At 44.4% G+C, this 15,550-nt stretch overlaps 1 protein-coding gene across 1 annotated transcript in view; it reads right to left on the bottom strand.

The window, feature by feature from the left end:
• Positions 1 to 1,638: 1,638 nt before the first annotated feature.
• Positions 1,639 to 15,550, bottom strand: part of DENND5B (DENN domain containing 5B) — a 107,901-nt gene continuing 93,989 nt past the window's right edge. The window contains exons 13-21 of the mRNA XM_032195148.1: positions 13,990 to 14,118; positions 12,544 to 12,665; positions 10,883 to 11,028; positions 9,019 to 9,137; positions 7,633 to 7,820; positions 5,837 to 5,919; positions 5,559 to 5,685; positions 4,599 to 4,773; positions 1,639 to 3,735 (exon numbers count right to left, since the gene is read on the bottom strand). Of these exons, the coding sequence (XP_032051039.1) occupies positions 3,552 to 3,735; positions 4,599 to 4,773; positions 5,559 to 5,685; positions 5,837 to 5,919; positions 7,633 to 7,820; positions 9,019 to 9,137; positions 10,883 to 11,028; positions 12,544 to 12,665; positions 13,990 to 14,118 (1,273 nt within the window). The 3' untranslated portion in view covers positions 1,639 to 3,551. The remainder of the gene's footprint in view (positions 3,736 to 4,598; positions 4,774 to 5,558; positions 5,686 to 5,836; positions 5,920 to 7,632; positions 7,821 to 9,018; positions 9,138 to 10,882; positions 11,029 to 12,543; positions 12,666 to 13,989; positions 14,119 to 15,550) is intronic.

The following is a 15,550-nucleotide window of genomic DNA, read 5'->3' as shown; positions in this document are numbered from 1 at the left end:
AAAGACAATTTTGAACAATGATATCTAATTACACATGCCAACCCAGAATAAACGTGAGTAGATTTTGCACTAAACAGAATCGCATTCACTTCCGAGAATTGTAAATACAGGTTTTGTACACAGCGAGGCGTTGGGTTCTCTGACTCCTTCCAGTCACCGTGCTGGATGCTAGTGGAACAGAACGAGGCAAACTCTGACATTTGCAAACAGGTACTGAGTAGGATTGTAGGCTATAGTTTTTTTTAAGAGCAGATGCCAGGGAGCTTTGGTCTTTCCCCAGATTCCCTTTCTCAACCAATGAAGGTGCTTTAACACTGAAGTATAAACTGTGTTAGCTTAGATGGGTTTCTCACCATTCGAGTGGGCAGAATGACTTCTGTAAACCTTACAGAAAAAGCCTCACAGTTTCCAATAAACAAAAGTATTCTACGGGGAAAAAAAAAAAAACTTACATGAAAGAATAAAAATTCACTATAAAGATCCGTACTCCCAAGGTTGTCAAATACCTAGTCTTCTAGGAACCAGAGGCACTCGGCTGTGCCCCTTTAGATGTATCTCGGGGTGCTTTATTGCCTACACAGAAATATTAGACATACATCATTTTTATCGTATTATTGTTAATCTGATGCAAAACCTGACAAAAAACAAACAAGTCAACACTTGCTAAAAAAGCTGACGTGAAATCGTGTCCAAGGTAAGTGCTAAACGCTCCTTAATGTAGTTTGAAATAGGGGAAGTCCCTGTTTTGAATTTTCAATTTTCTCAGGTTTTGACTCATTTTAACTTAAGAAAGACTTCGTGTACTTATTGCCCTCATCAGCGTGCATGGTTTATTCATCCATGGATGACCTTTAGAGGTGCCCATGTTTCTACTTTATCCTGCTCACACTTAACCCGTGCCGTGTTGGGTGAATGCTGTGACTGCTGAAGTCATGAATACTGCTTTGCGAACCGTGCAGCAGCAAACTTGGAGAAGTATCCAGCTAAAGAACACAGATGCTGCTGCAATGAAATCCAGGGACTAAAGAGACTGTTATTTCAGCAAAATGAAAGCCACTTAGGCTGGGCGTGAAAAAATTATGTAGAGCAATTATTAGACATAAAATGCCTGAGTTGTAATAGAAATCAAAACATCGCCCAAGCAGTCATTACCAAACAATGCTGCCACATGGCTTCTGGTGCTAAATGTATAATTTGTTGATAGAGTTAAGTAGCAGGGAAACATTTTCAATTGCTGCTTAAGGGTTATCATGCATCTTCTGCAGACTTCAAGCAGGCTCGTCTGGCCACTCAGAAAACCTCAACACCCCAAATTTCACCATTCTGGAAACGTAAGAGAGACGTCACACAGCCGTGGGCTCTGGGTACTAACTCATGACACCATTCACAGCCCTAATGTTAGTTACTCACCACCCACAGAAGTGTCACAGCAACGCTGCCTACAGTATTTGGGATGAGTTTAGTCAGTTTAAGGAAGTACAAGCACAGGAGGGAGGAACAGTTATTAAAAGCTGAAACTCCCATTAAAATCAACAACTCCCTGACTCCTTTAACGTCTTAAAGATAAAATAAAATAAAATAAAATAAAATAAAATAAAATAAAATAAAATAAAATAAAATAAAATAAAATAAAATAAAATAAAATAAAATAAAATAAAATACCCACAAAACAAACAAACAAAAAGCTACCCTCACCCTTCTATAACATAACACTCTCCCTTCCACTGAAATGGAGTCACACGGAGAGTTTTCTTCTGGCCAGGAATATGATGTGAAACTTCAACACCAAAATGAGCGCTGCTCCAAGAACTGGACAGCAGAAGGACCACAGGAAAGTAGAGAAGTTTGACAGGGGTCAAGCGAGACAGCAAACCTGATTTTCATTCTCTTTCCTTTTCCTTTTCCCTCTCTCCACCCTCACTCCTCCACCACGTGCACACCATGCCGAGACCTGGCACGCCACAGCCCGTCGTTCCGCAGCCTCTCCTGACACACGGGGTGCCGTGCACTCGCAGTGCCAGGCGGGGCCCTTCCCAAGCCACAGCTGAGGGCTCTCGCTGTGAGACAGCCACAGAAATCCACTGACGAAATGGCCGAGATCAAAGGGAACGAACATGTTAGAGCAGACACCTGTATTTAAAGTAGCCTGCAAGAACTGAAAACAGATGAAGTTTACTATGCCCTCAGACACTTACAACTCCCATCTACGAGAAAGGAAAATGCCCTCTGTATTAGCTGCGTGGTAGCCACACGACTATTTTAATGTAATCTTGTTAAATTTTGAGCACAGAGGATTTCAGTTGCTCCCAGTTCCTCAAGACCCATAGCTATACACGCAGACGGTATTACTAACGCCTTAACTGGAAAGAATGTAGGAGGATCCTCAAAATACCAGCTTTTTTCTCCTTTTGCTTCATTCCCTTTTTTGTACCTGGATAGTTAAAAAGAAAAGTAAAACTCAGAGATCCTGTACTTCTCGGAATGCTCATTCTGCGGGATAAAGGAAGACTAGTGACCTGACAGCAATTCGAGACCAGCTGAGATAGTTCAGTAGCACAGCAACGTCGGTGTTTGTGGCTCTACAGCAATGATTCTTCTCAAGTACAGCAAGAATTTGGTACAAGCCAAATTCCTCAAAACGATGGGGGGCAGGAGGGAAGTAATAAGCAATCCACAACACAAACAGGCAGGGGGTGAGGGGAATCACCAAACTACTATAGACAGGTGAGGGACACAGTGAGCAAACCAAGCAAGCCATCGCTCCCCATCTCCGGCCACAGCAGCAGCACTCAAACAGGTCCCAGGCTCCGGGGCTCAGCAGCCCACCTCTCCAGTGTTTAAGCATTTCAGCTCCTGTCTCCCCTTCTGGAGGTCAACAGAAGTGACACAAAAGACTTTATGGAAAAAAAAAAAAGTAAAAAAAAAAAAGACGACAACTTCTGTGCATGGAAAGGGCTGGGGCTCTGAACAAACAAAAAACAAAGGGAGACCACGTACAGGAGGGTAAACAGCGTACACGTACAACATTTCCAAGAGTGAGACGATCACAATGGCTACATAAGGATATTTGCTGTATTCGTTTGCGATACCTGAAAAAAGCCCTGCTGAGTTTGCGCTGTATTTACACGTTGATTGGCTTCTTCCTTGCAAGCAAGTAGCGGCGTCCCTTCCCACCTCGGTCCTTCCCTCCCCCAGCCCTTCCCCTGGGTTTCAGCTACTCACAGTCAGAACAAGAACATTCAGTCTAAGAAAATTTTCTTAGAGTAATATAATTTCTTAAAGAAGATAGCATATTTACACACATCTAGACACATGAAAATACTCTATTTTATACTAAATTTCTGTTTCAAATAAACTACAATACTGCATCTGAGCTCTCTGCAGCTTTAGAAGACAGTCCCAGTGGGGCACAAACCGGGCTTCCCACTCCCGCTTCTCCCGGCAGCTCTGCCTCGCAGTGGTGCGCTGCCGTCGCGTTCAAGTCCTGACAGGTCTCCAATTGTGGTTTGCTTGCTCGGGAAAGGAATAATGAAGTTCTCAGCAAAGCCATGCTAAACATCCACTCCTTTAATGAGAGATCCTTCTAGGACGATGTTGAAATCTTGCAATGTCTGTAGGACTCGGATAAGGGAGTTGACAGTCATGCGGTCCCGTAGGAGAGCGTTCTCCTCGTACATCCTCGTGATGGGCGGGCACTCTGCCAGTAAGGGGATCCACTGAGGCAGCAAGTGGTCCCTGCAAAGGGGTGAAAGGAGTTAGTGTAGCACTAAGTACAACAGATCTCAAGCTGAAATTCTTATCCAAGAACAGAACCCAGAATATGCGGTCTCTTTTTGGGGTGATGCATGTTGTTGGCACATAAAAGCTTCCCGTGTAACAATAATCCTCGTAAAAGCTTCCCGTGTAATAACTGTCCACTTTATTAGTAAAATGTAAGTACCTGTCTGTACTGTAGGAATGCAAATAGAAAGATACGTGGAAAACTGGACAATTGGCTTTGAAAGAATTCAGTAACATTTTCAGATCAGGAAAAGGAAAAATAAAACTCAGAAAAAAAAACACAACAACACAACAGCAGATGCTTTTCCAGTTGGTTTTCAGTGTATCCAGGTATTTATTTCCAACTCCCCCCTAAAATAAACCGAGTCCCTCTCCTCTCCACAAGTGCAAGACAGGAGGCAGCCTGTGTGGAAAGAAAGATTCATCTAGAACAGCTTTGCTAAAATTATAATAGACACCCCCTTTTCATAGGCAAAGTGATTCAATGAGGATTTAGAAATGTGCCAATTCTTGTAAAGAAACTCTGCGTTCCCAAAGCCTGCACTTCATCAAAGATACAGCTTCAAGACAGATTTCATACATATGACTGTCAAGCTAACAGCTATTAAAAAAGCTAAAAACATTCTTAGAGGTTTAGACACTAGCCATGTATTATTAGTGCTTCTTTGCTGCAATTTTTTGTCTACTATTAAGGCCGCCTAACAGAGGTGCTGGATATAGAAGGTATGAGATGTCTTAAAATGGAAAAATAAGGGTGGTAGTAACAGCGTGAAATGTCTAGCACAAGAGAAGGCATGTAATGAGGAGCAGGTAGGTACCTTGTCCCCAGGCAAACCAGAATTTGGAATTTGCCATCCTTTCCAATGTTCCTTGGAGCTGTATTGATGGCATTCACATAATGGCAGAAGGTTTTGCATGAAGATCTCTGAAGCAAAAGGGCCTCCTCGTTGTCTCCAATCTGGTCACTGGTTTCAAAATAGGCAACAGCTTTCTCTGTAGTGGGGAGAAAAGTCAGTCGGAACCTTGTGAGCAGAAGTGCTTCAGCGTAACTCAGAATTACAAAAGGGAGTCCTTAAACAACCTGGCAGGAGATATCGCACAGTTTGTATGTAGATTCCTCACTCTGGAGACAATAGGTAGGTGATGATCTCCCCCTCTGCTGCAGGGCCTGGTCAGCAGACAGGCTGATATACAATGCACACAGCTAAATCAAGGAGCCCCCTGGAGTGTCTGTCAATGGCTTCATTGTAGTGATACCATCAGCTTTCATTTTTCACATTTTCTGAGTAAGTACTTAGACTTAAGGCTAAGAATCTCAATTTGTGAACATGTTTTAAGGGAAGAAGTAAGCCTTAAATTACTGCAACAACTGCCTACAAATATACATCACCAGAAGACCAACCAGTGCAGTGCTTAGGATAGTCCTCAAACAACTGGAAACCTAACCCTTTCACTACCTGCCCTTTACTTACTTTCCTCCCAGCATCAGCTGCCACTCTACATCTTTCCGGGCAGGAAAACAGTTGTTTGAACCTTCATCTATAAATACATGACTAGAATTTGAAATGCTCTTAAATTCTGCACAGATTCTACTCTATGTGGAGTTCCATATTTCTCATCTTCCATCCTGTTTCTCATTCACTTTAAGCAACCTGCAGCAGGTGCAAGGGAGGAAAAAAATGACACACTAGCTGAAAAGAATCCGAGGCCTGTGCATAAGTAGCCATTTCACCCTCATCTTTCTTCTCCTTTGGCCTCCAATTCACACACCAGCTTACCTATGAAATCCCAGATGAAGACGTTCTTATGAAAAATGCGAGCGGATTTGAACCCATGGTGGAAGACCTGCTCCAGTGCCGCGACCAGACCGTTCTCCCCACACAACAGAATGGTAAGGCTCCCTCTCTGTGGGAAACAGGGAGTCTGTAAGAACACCTTGTCTTGTTCATATGCCACCAGGCTTCAAATCTAAAGGTTAACAGTCTCCACTACTCCATTTCTGTTTATAAACATATTGACATGCATTGCAGACACCAGGCAGGTAAGTAGGAAGTACCTCTTTCTCTGGCTTGTGAAAATGTTTCACGATATTGTTCACGGCTTCTCCAATTCCCTCTTGGATCTGCCCTGCATTAGGCTCTGTGAAATGGCAGAAAGCACACTAGCTGAAGATACCAACTTTAAAACATTCATCAAATCCTCACAATGACAGAGCTTGAACTACAGGAATTATTCGGTATCTTTAACAGGGAAGAGTTCAGGGAGTCATTTCTCTTGAGTAAACGTGAGCCTTAATTATAAGCAACTGACGAGCAATCCTGGAATAGTCAAATAAATTGCCCTACTTAAAAATGCACAACCCAAGGAGCTGGCTTGATAAATATTTTATTTGAGTTAATCACATCTTGCCCATCACAGAGTACAGCAACCCTCTGGTGAAGAGACAATGAAGGATTGTAGACAAGTCGTTTGACTCGCTTCTGTGCAACTCAGGCCAGAAAACCCTGCACCCATGAATTCCTTACTTGCACCCACAAGGTATTTTTGAGCCACAAGTATCTGTTCTAGGCCCACGTCTAGTCATTGTAACACTGTGAGGAAACAGATGCTTCCGAAAGTCATTTCAGTGTTAAAAATGTATGCCCTGTTCCTGCTCTGAATCTGTTTAGCTGTACACTTCTGCTGCTGAAGCATGCCATGCTTCCACCTGCTACCTTTTCATCTTACTATGCAGGTACCTACAAGAAAGTGATCTAGTCCCTCACTCATTTTCTGATTAAAACAGATTGAACTTTTAAAAGCTCATTGTAAGCAGATATTTTCCAGACTTTTTGTATTATTTTCCAGACATTTGTATTATTCTTCTATTAGTCCTTTCTAATTTTTCATACATATATATATATACATATACATATATATATGTATACACATATACATATATATATGTATATGTATATATATAGCCATGAACTTGTCCTACGATTGCTATTTTGGAAGCATAGAGTAACTCAGAATTATTTTAACACTTGATGACCTCCAGTCTTTGGCAGGTCTAAACCAGAGTCTTCTGTAGCTCAACACATAAATGGATTTTTGGGCCCTAGTGTTCTCAGACCCAAGGAAATGCTCTGGAAGTAGCTCTGGTGGCCACTCCTCCAGCTAATACGGGCTCATATATGTGAAGAGCTGCAGGGGTCCCATGACAATTTTAAATTGCTGCCTTTCTATTGGAGGCTAATGTTTCCTTGCTTGACATTTCAGCAGTCATGTCCTCTAATTTTACCGGAGTTAGACAGATTTATGAATGTGATCCACTCTGTGCTCACCTGTATGCAGGAGAGGAGAATGCCTCACACGGCCTTTACAGCCCTGTGCCCTGTTGTAGCCAGGTGCCTTTACTCACAACAGCTAATGTGAGGGACATGAATCTGATGTCCCCGTGGCTCCCTCTGGAGACAGACTCCTCCAGAAAGCAGGTCTCAGCACCCACATCAAGCTCTGAACTGCCCTCCTGAGAAGCCTGTCTACTCCCTGACTGCAGACAGGGCCAGGAAGCTGAGCAGCATCAGCTCCTGTAAATTCTGCTGCTGTCTCCTCCCCCATCCTGTATCTCCATGCTCCAAGGACAGAAGTTATCCTCTCTCAACTGGCAAATGGGGACATTGAAAGAGGCAACATTCACCATCACAGAGCGAGCTGCAGACACAGGAACAGGGGCAGATAAAACTCATAAGCTTGGGGCTGTTCCTCTGCACCAAGCCTTGCTTCAGAAGGAGCTCTCCTGTTCACAGAAGCTTTATTTCTGCCTCTGCCCCCTTCTCTAGAGCCCCGGGGATGAAGGAAAGGACTTACTGGTGTTCTTTCCTGTGAGAGAAGTGATGCTCAGCCGCCGAGCTGTGGTAGGAGACTTCTGCTGGGGCGGGGTACGGCACTGCTTTCCCAGCTCTTCGTCGGACGTGGAGGACACCAGCTCTCCAATAAGTATTCGCTCCAAGCTGCCGTCGTCAACGCCCTTTCCCAGCCATCGCCCGCAGGGAAACCTGCCAGGCACCCAGCACAAGCACAGGTCAGTCACACAGCTGGCTTCATCTCAAAGCTACAGTCAGCACCCATACACACTGCCAACAGACAGGAAGTAGCAGCCAAAAACTCTTCCCAATGTAGAGTTCAGCAGGCAGCCTCCACTGCACCGCAACTCAAAAGACCAAAGCAGAAAACTACATTCACCTTCATCCTTAGGGAGAAGGAAAACATGCAAAGCTAGCATGAAAGCACAGGACAACAGAAAGCGCTATACGCTTATTTAACTGGCCACATGTAGATTTCTGCGGGGTTATTTTTCAATTGCACCCACACCTGATACCCAGTCTTTAAAAATATTATGATGATCAACAATTACATCCTCATGCAGAGTTTCCACCCAACTGAAGCTGTGACTTTTCCTCATATCCAAACCCCAGCTGCTGTTCCTATACTTTTGACCCCATCCTCAGTCCTGATAAACTTCGTGCACGTGTCCATACTACCAGTTTTTGTATACGTCTGCCCACTTCTCTCCATACTCTGTGCCCAACCCTGAGCTGTGGAGCTCACCTCTCTGAGTTATAATTTTCAAAGTCCACAATCAGGAAAAGAATTAAGTTTGCTTAGCCAGATGGTTTGCAAAAAACAAGTATGAGTTAGGAGATTTTTTCTATACAGGAGGTATGTACTCAACGGATTAAGTAATCATTGTAACCTTTTATTTAATTGTAATTGAAGTTTCTGTACATTTGTTATATGACTTATGACATTGAAATGCTTTATAAACAAAACAAAACAACAAGAAAAGCAAAAAAACCTAAAGATCTGCCCTAATCTGTCATTCCAGCTCACGGGGTTTAAAGACTTCACTTGTGCACAATTTTACCATGCTGCTTTGAATGAAGAGATTTAATTATTAGACATAAACATTTGAATCACTTCAAAAGCATCCATACTGTCCGTCCTGTTTTAGAGAGATGTAAAGAAAATCCTACATTCAAGCCTCATTTAATATTTATCAGATTTTTTGGCTTAATCTAGAGCTTCTGAAATGAGAGATCCGGGGGTGGGGAGACCTACCCAACCCTATCTGGTACCCAAATCTACCCGCACTGCTCCATCGTAGTTTTGCCCAGTTGAGGAGATGAACACCTTGCTTTTTCTAGATTAATCAGTAGACATTTCAGATGACGACAATTAAAACTTGTTGCTTACTTGTATGTGTGTCCTGTTATTTCATTTCTGACCATGACACAATCAACCAGCCACTTGGCTAGCAGCCCTGAGTTGTCATGACCAATCTGAACAGTTGTCAGCTTTCCTAAATTCTGGCACTGAAACAAACAACAGTTTTAAATTAATTTAAAACAAAACAAACAAACAAAAAAGGCAACCCTCCCCCCAACACATGTGGTCTCAAATATATGTTTTTATTCAATTTCCTTTGACTTATGTAGCAAGTATTTTCAACCAAACATGAGAAATGTTTTGAAAAGCAGAATAATTATTGTTTCAGAGTAAAATGGGAGAAAAGAAATATCTTGAAATAAAAATCATTAAAAGCTTATGAAGAGACTATGTTCTTTGTTGTGAGAACTCGCTCTGAATAATTCTGAGAAGTGTTAATTAGAAATTTCTGAGCTATGGTGATAAAAAGATGTACCTTTGTAGAAGAAATAGACCTTCAGAGCAAACAGCCTCCCAAAATTGCATTTTGAGCACACTGACCTTTGCTTTAGTGGAACTGCTCCACACTATGAAGCAGCCCCTAGATCTTCTGTTATTTTCGAAAATCAACTTGCTCATTGTTGAGCAAGACAAAAATCACTTGCATGAGATGCTTAAGATCACAAAGAAACAGAACAAGGAAAACAAGGGACTGTGAATTCCAGTGCAATATGTAATTGTAGGTGGGGCTGGCAGCAACATCTATTAATGTCACCTAAGCACTTCCCTTACAAGACCTTGGTTTTCATTGCTTCTGCCAAACAAGCAGCTTGGGCTGACATTTTCCATAGTGGGTGGCTACCCAAGCTGATATTTTAGGAAAACTTCAGTCAGAAGAGTATTCCAGAACTGTATTACTATAGTCCTGAGAAATGTCCGCTGTTTTGCTTGTTAGAAGCCTGGAGAGCTTTTCTACAAAATACTGATGTCTGAATGAGAGGCGTGCACCGTATTAGGAAAATAGCTTGTCTAACAAAATTCACTTATATTTGGGCAAAGGACTATTTATTTTTATTTTTAAACGCACAATTGTTGCTTAAGGTGAGACTGCACAGGCACAATAGGCGCAACTTCAATTTTAGTGTTATTCCTATGTAATCACTCCTTAGTGGATATGGTAAAGCCTGGAACTACAGGAGCCCAACGGGGCTTTCCCTGCAGCCACCAGCTGCTTTGGGGTGGCACCAAGCCAACTTGTAATTGATGGGCAGGAAGGCAGAGGGAAGCACTGGTAAGTCAAATGCCAAGAGAAAACCACAGTAAGCAGACAGAAATGTGCCCAGTGGGGATGGGAACTTTACAGTTTGCTGGTGGTAGCACCTGTGGCTGGGAAGTTGAAAAGCACAGGGCTTAGACTGGCTGGTTGGAAGGAATGCAGCAATGTCAGACAAGGAGTGGGAGGAGAGGAAATTTGGGACTGGCCAGAGCCGAAACTGTCTGAAAGGACCAGGGTGGTGTTAAGTGGGAAGACAGTTTGAAAGAAGGTAAAAAATAAATAAAAAAATAAATAAAAAAGGAAGTGTGGAGTCAGAAGCGAGCCCAGAAAAGGAAAATTAGGATTGATGGCAAGGAGATTTGGAAGGGAATGAGATGTAGCGATAGATTAACGGTGAGAAGAGGAGCCCTGGGCTGGGACAGGGACAGCAGTGAAGCCTGTGATTAAAAGTGGTAAGTGCTTGAGGGAAACTTTCTTTGAGCACAGGGTGGACAGGCAGCACTGTTTTCCCGATTTTGAGTTTATAACTACCTTGAAAACCTGAAATACGGTGTTCTCAAGACAATAAAACCTCACCAAGTTTTTGGGGGAGTATGTTTCAAATTGGCAGGTAAAATGGCATGGGTGTGCACTCACCTCAAATGTCATTTCTAGGAGGTTTTTAGGAATCTGCATTACGCCTGTGTCTCCCAGCTCTCCCGAAACACAGATCCACGGGTTTGATGTGGTTATTGCATTGCTCAGTTTTTTGATGGGGATTATCACTGACCTATATGGGATCACTGAGAACGGGGAGGGAGGAAAAAATAAGTTAGTCGTGACCTCCTTTTCCCCTCAAAGCATGCAATTTCTGGGGTAAACCACGGTGCTCCCTCGAAGGCATGACCTTGCTGCAGGTGCCAGCAGCACGTCGAGGGGCAGGTACCCCCTCCCTGCTCCCCACAGAAGGCGTGCCAGGAGGGGCACGGCAGCCACCAGGCTGGGAAAGCTGCCTCGCAGCGCCCCTCTGGGGCGGTTTCCCCCGGCATTAATTCCTTATTGTAGCCGATCTGAGAGGGCAGCCCTCGGCAGCGGCTCCTGAAAGCTCCCTGCCTCCGCCGGGAGGTGCCCGAAGGCAGAGCGCGGCCTGGCGGCATGGCGCCACATGGCGGGACATGGCGGGGCCGCGCGGGGGTGCTGCAGGCCCGCTCAGCCAGCAGCGCGCCAGGCCCGGGGGCGCTGAGGGGATTTTTAGGGGGAGCCCCAAGTGCTGACGGCATGGCCGGGGTCTCAGATCTCTGTGAACATCCCCCCAGCGTTATTATCGTTATTCCTATTACTGCTATAATGTTCTTAACCATGTGCCACCCATACGTACTTCAGACACCGACCTCATTTCGATAGGGCTCGGTTATTCCACACTAACACTACAGGGCTCTCTTTCCGTGTTTCCCAAGCTGCCTTTTTGTCTCTAGGAGCCAAGCCAGCCTTTTCACTTTTAGTGTGGAAAACAATGATATCACGCTCAAAAACCCAAAGCAAAACACCACCCCGCATTCCTAGCGCTTGCCCCAGCTGCCAGGCTGAATTCCCTGGGGAAGCAAGGTAATCAAGGATGAGTAAATCCCTTCGTGTGGGGATTTATTTCTTTAACAGGAGAAAAAGTAGAACGAGTGAACGAGAAAGGCATGTAAAACTCGGTTCACTTCACACTAAATGAAAGCTAAAGGCTGCTAAGGTGAATCCAAATAATCAGGTCATCCCATGGGGGGCAGCTTTTCTTGGCGTTGCTCAGTGCTAGAGAGAAAGATTCATTTTGGGGTTTTGATCCAATCTCTGCTCTCATTCTTACAGGAAGGGAAGGGAGGGGGAATCTTTGGGCATTTAAGGAAAGAAAGGAAGAAATATAAAATATACAGCAGAGCACAAAGTGCTTTGTATTTCATCCTCCGAGCCCTCCATCATTTTCACAGTCTGCAGAGAGGAGGTTGGGGGTGTACATTTAGTGAATGCCAGAAAGAAGCAGTAGGATGGAGAGGACTTGCCTGGGAGGGAAGATGAAAGAGACTATACAACTCAGAGAGGAAAACCAAGTGCAGCAGCACTCTGCTGATTACTCTCCTTTGTGCAGTGCTCTTATCCTGAACACTCCCCCACAACCTTGCTCTCCAGCTGGTTTCCCACAGCAACATCCAGCACTAAGGTTTCCAGATAAGGACTCAGTTACTCAGACACTGGCAACAGCAGCAGCCCCTCTCGCAAATCCTGACAGCAACAATTTTTTATTCAGAGGGAAAAAAAATGATTCTCCAACTCACCGATTGTGGTGAAGACGCTTGTGAAGCAAAAGTAATCCACAGCATTCAGTGAGAGAAGGTGGTATAGAAACTGCTCCCGTTCTTCCTCACAGCGCAGGAAAGCATAACGCTTGTAAAGTTTCCTAGTAGAAACAAACACATTGCTGTCTTGTCGAAAAAGCACCAAGTTAAGTGATCTTCACGGGATGTGTGAAAAGTGAGATTCCCCAGCTGATACAAGCTGTTAGAAAACCATCGAGGGCATTTACTCCTGGTGCTACATGTATTTTAGAGACCTCTCTGAGCTCCATGGTGCTATAGCAAGGCTACTGAGCTCATTTCATTAAAGGATCAGTTTTCGTTTTGCTGCAAAGCACAGATGTAAACTAGAGCCACTCATAACAGCAGATCTGTGCCAACACACAGCAACCCCATTTAAGTCTGCTCAGGCTTTCCCACCATTATCTTCCATGGGATGTATCTTCCCACCATTGAATAGCCTTGCCTAATGAAGGCTAATCAATGATCCATAATCCAGCAGAGAAAACTAAACAGGAGGCATCAGACTATTTAACCAAGCAGCAACAGCAACTTTGCTGCCACTCTGAGTTCTCCAAACCCAGTGTACATCACCAGTTGCCCAGAGCAGTGCAAAGGCACACCAGGAATTAACCTGGCACCACTCAGAGAAAGCATGCTGCTTGTGGCACTGCCTGCAGGCAGCAGTCTCCCAGTAAACTGCTGACACAGACAGAGGTAAATGAAACTTCAGGGAAAGGCAGGTCTGCCACCATATCTTTGGCTGATCACCCAAGAGGCTACTGTCTCCTCTTTCTTCTCATTAGCATATTTGGGTATTTATTAGTTTCCAGCACAATCATGCGCATAGCTCATCACAGAGCCAGTTCTGCCAAAAACTCCATGCAATAGCTTGGATGTTTTCTCTTCATATTTTTTTTTTTTCTCCTAAATATCTCTTTGAGAGAACAGTCAGGAAACATCTACGCAGGCAGATCCCTAAGTGCCTGTGCTTGCAAAAGGAGGCAGCGCTGGGGGGAGCTGCTAAGTGGCTGGGAGGGCTGGCCTCCAGCCCAGCTCAGCTGCAGTCAGGACGTGCGCCTGCATTCAGCTGAAGTCAATGTTAACACAGGACCACTGTAAAAAAAAATAACACTGCTGCTTCATTTGCACAAGATATAAGGACTGTGGGGCTGTGAAGTGGCTTGGATCAATGCACTGACCCAAAACCTAATGTTTCCTTCCTGAAAATTAGTTTTCCAGGCGAATGGGCAGACTCCTGCCCTGCTGGGTGGGCAGTAGCTCCTCCACCAGCCCTTCAGTCCCTTCTGGCTGGAAGCCACTGAACCCAGACGAGGCACCTGGCTGTGCCCTGAGCCTGCAGAGCCCCTTTGGCACACCAATGAGGCAGATGTGAAAGTGAAGCTTTGAGAACAAGAGCCAACTTACTTGGCAAGTGGCTGGTTGGAAAGCAGCTGCTTCAGGTGCTGAGACAAAAGCTTCTTCTCCAGAGAAAGCCTTATCCAGGCTCGGGCTCGCCCCACATCTGTCTTTATCTCACTCATGTTCTGAACATGCCTGAAATGGATGGGAAAAAATAATAATAAAAATAAGTGAATCATAAAAATCCTACAAGCTTCAAATAGCAGCATCCAGTGTGAGGCAGCAGCTGGACTGGAAACTGTCTCTTGATATTAGATGCTGCAGGGTAAACAGAGCCAAATCCCATCCGCTCCCCTGCATGTGACAAGTGCAACAGAAGTTCATGTGATTACTTACACGTAAGCACAAAAACCTGTCTGAAAACCAAGAGAAAGAGCCTCCAACATGGCCCTACAGAGCCCCACACCCTCCAGCATGGCACAGAGACCTCTGTCAACCCCAGGCTGGCCTGGGGACAGGGGCAGCCCCTCCTGGGCACAGCAGGTTGTGTTGCAAGCACTCTACAGAGCACATCAGCTGCTCTGCATCCCACTTGCTTAGCCAAGGTGAGCAGGGGTAGACCTGCACATCCCCACGCTGCCCGGGGTAGATGTCCCTACAGACATTGCTTATGATGTAGGAAGAAAACCAAACCAAACCAGCCACTTATGAGACCCATTTATACTACAGTAGCTCCCTAAAGCTGCTGACACAAACAGGTATGTCTGGGAGGGCAGCGGACAGTACATGTCTTAAGAGTCTCTCCAAACCACAGTCTAGTCTGAAGGATCTAACAAACCCATTAATGGCAGCAGCAATAGGAAATCTGAGAAAAAAAAGAGGATTATTAGAGAAAACAGTGACAGGCAGAATCACATTTTCAGGGATGTAAGAGGTCCTCGTGTAAGTGGTAATCTGAATGCCATGCGCAAAGTCTGTAGGAAAGCAAAACTGTAATATTGGGGCTTTTTTTCTGTGGTTTTGCCTTTTTTTAAAAAACAAAACAAAACCAAAAACAAAACAAAACAAAAACTTCCTATATTTCAGTTTGGAGAATGCCAGAAGCTCCAGTTTGAGAGCACCAGGAGCCTTAGAAGAGGAAGAGAACTGCCATGGCAGATTGAAGCCGCTTCCCCAAACCCCCCACTTAGTTAAATAAAATGCAAGAAAAATGACTAACAGTTCCCAGCAGGGGAAAGAAAGGGCTGCAATTTCTTAATTTTCACGCAGTTTGCATATTAAGTGCACAGGCAATTCAGCCCTCCAAACCTTTGTGGCAGGCTCCACGTAGCATTGGCTGAGTTTGAGCTGATCTTTGTTGCCATCATCTTTTACAGCCCCCTGCGCATCGCTGTGTGTTAGGGAATGTGGCAAGATTTACTCCAAAGAAAATCCAGCAAAGTCATGCTGTGACTGATGCTTTCTGTGTTGACTAGTATGGTCTCACTGTCTCGTGTTTTTCCCCATCTGCTATACCCAAACACGTGCTTTGCGTTATATTTAGACCCTGCATTATTTGAGAAAAACACTCTCTTGTTTATAGAGCTTCAAGCATAATAGGACTAGGGCCTTAGGAGCAAATTTGCAA

Source organism: Aythya fuligula, chromosome 1 (assembly GCF_009819795.1).
Source record: "Aythya fuligula isolate bAytFul2 chromosome 1, bAytFul2.pri, whole genome shotgun sequence".
NCBI lineage: Eukaryota > Metazoa > Chordata > Aves > Anseriformes > Anatidae > Aythya > Aythya fuligula.
Note: the sequence above shows the minus strand (reverse complement) of the source record. Positions and strands in the feature narration are given on the sequence as shown.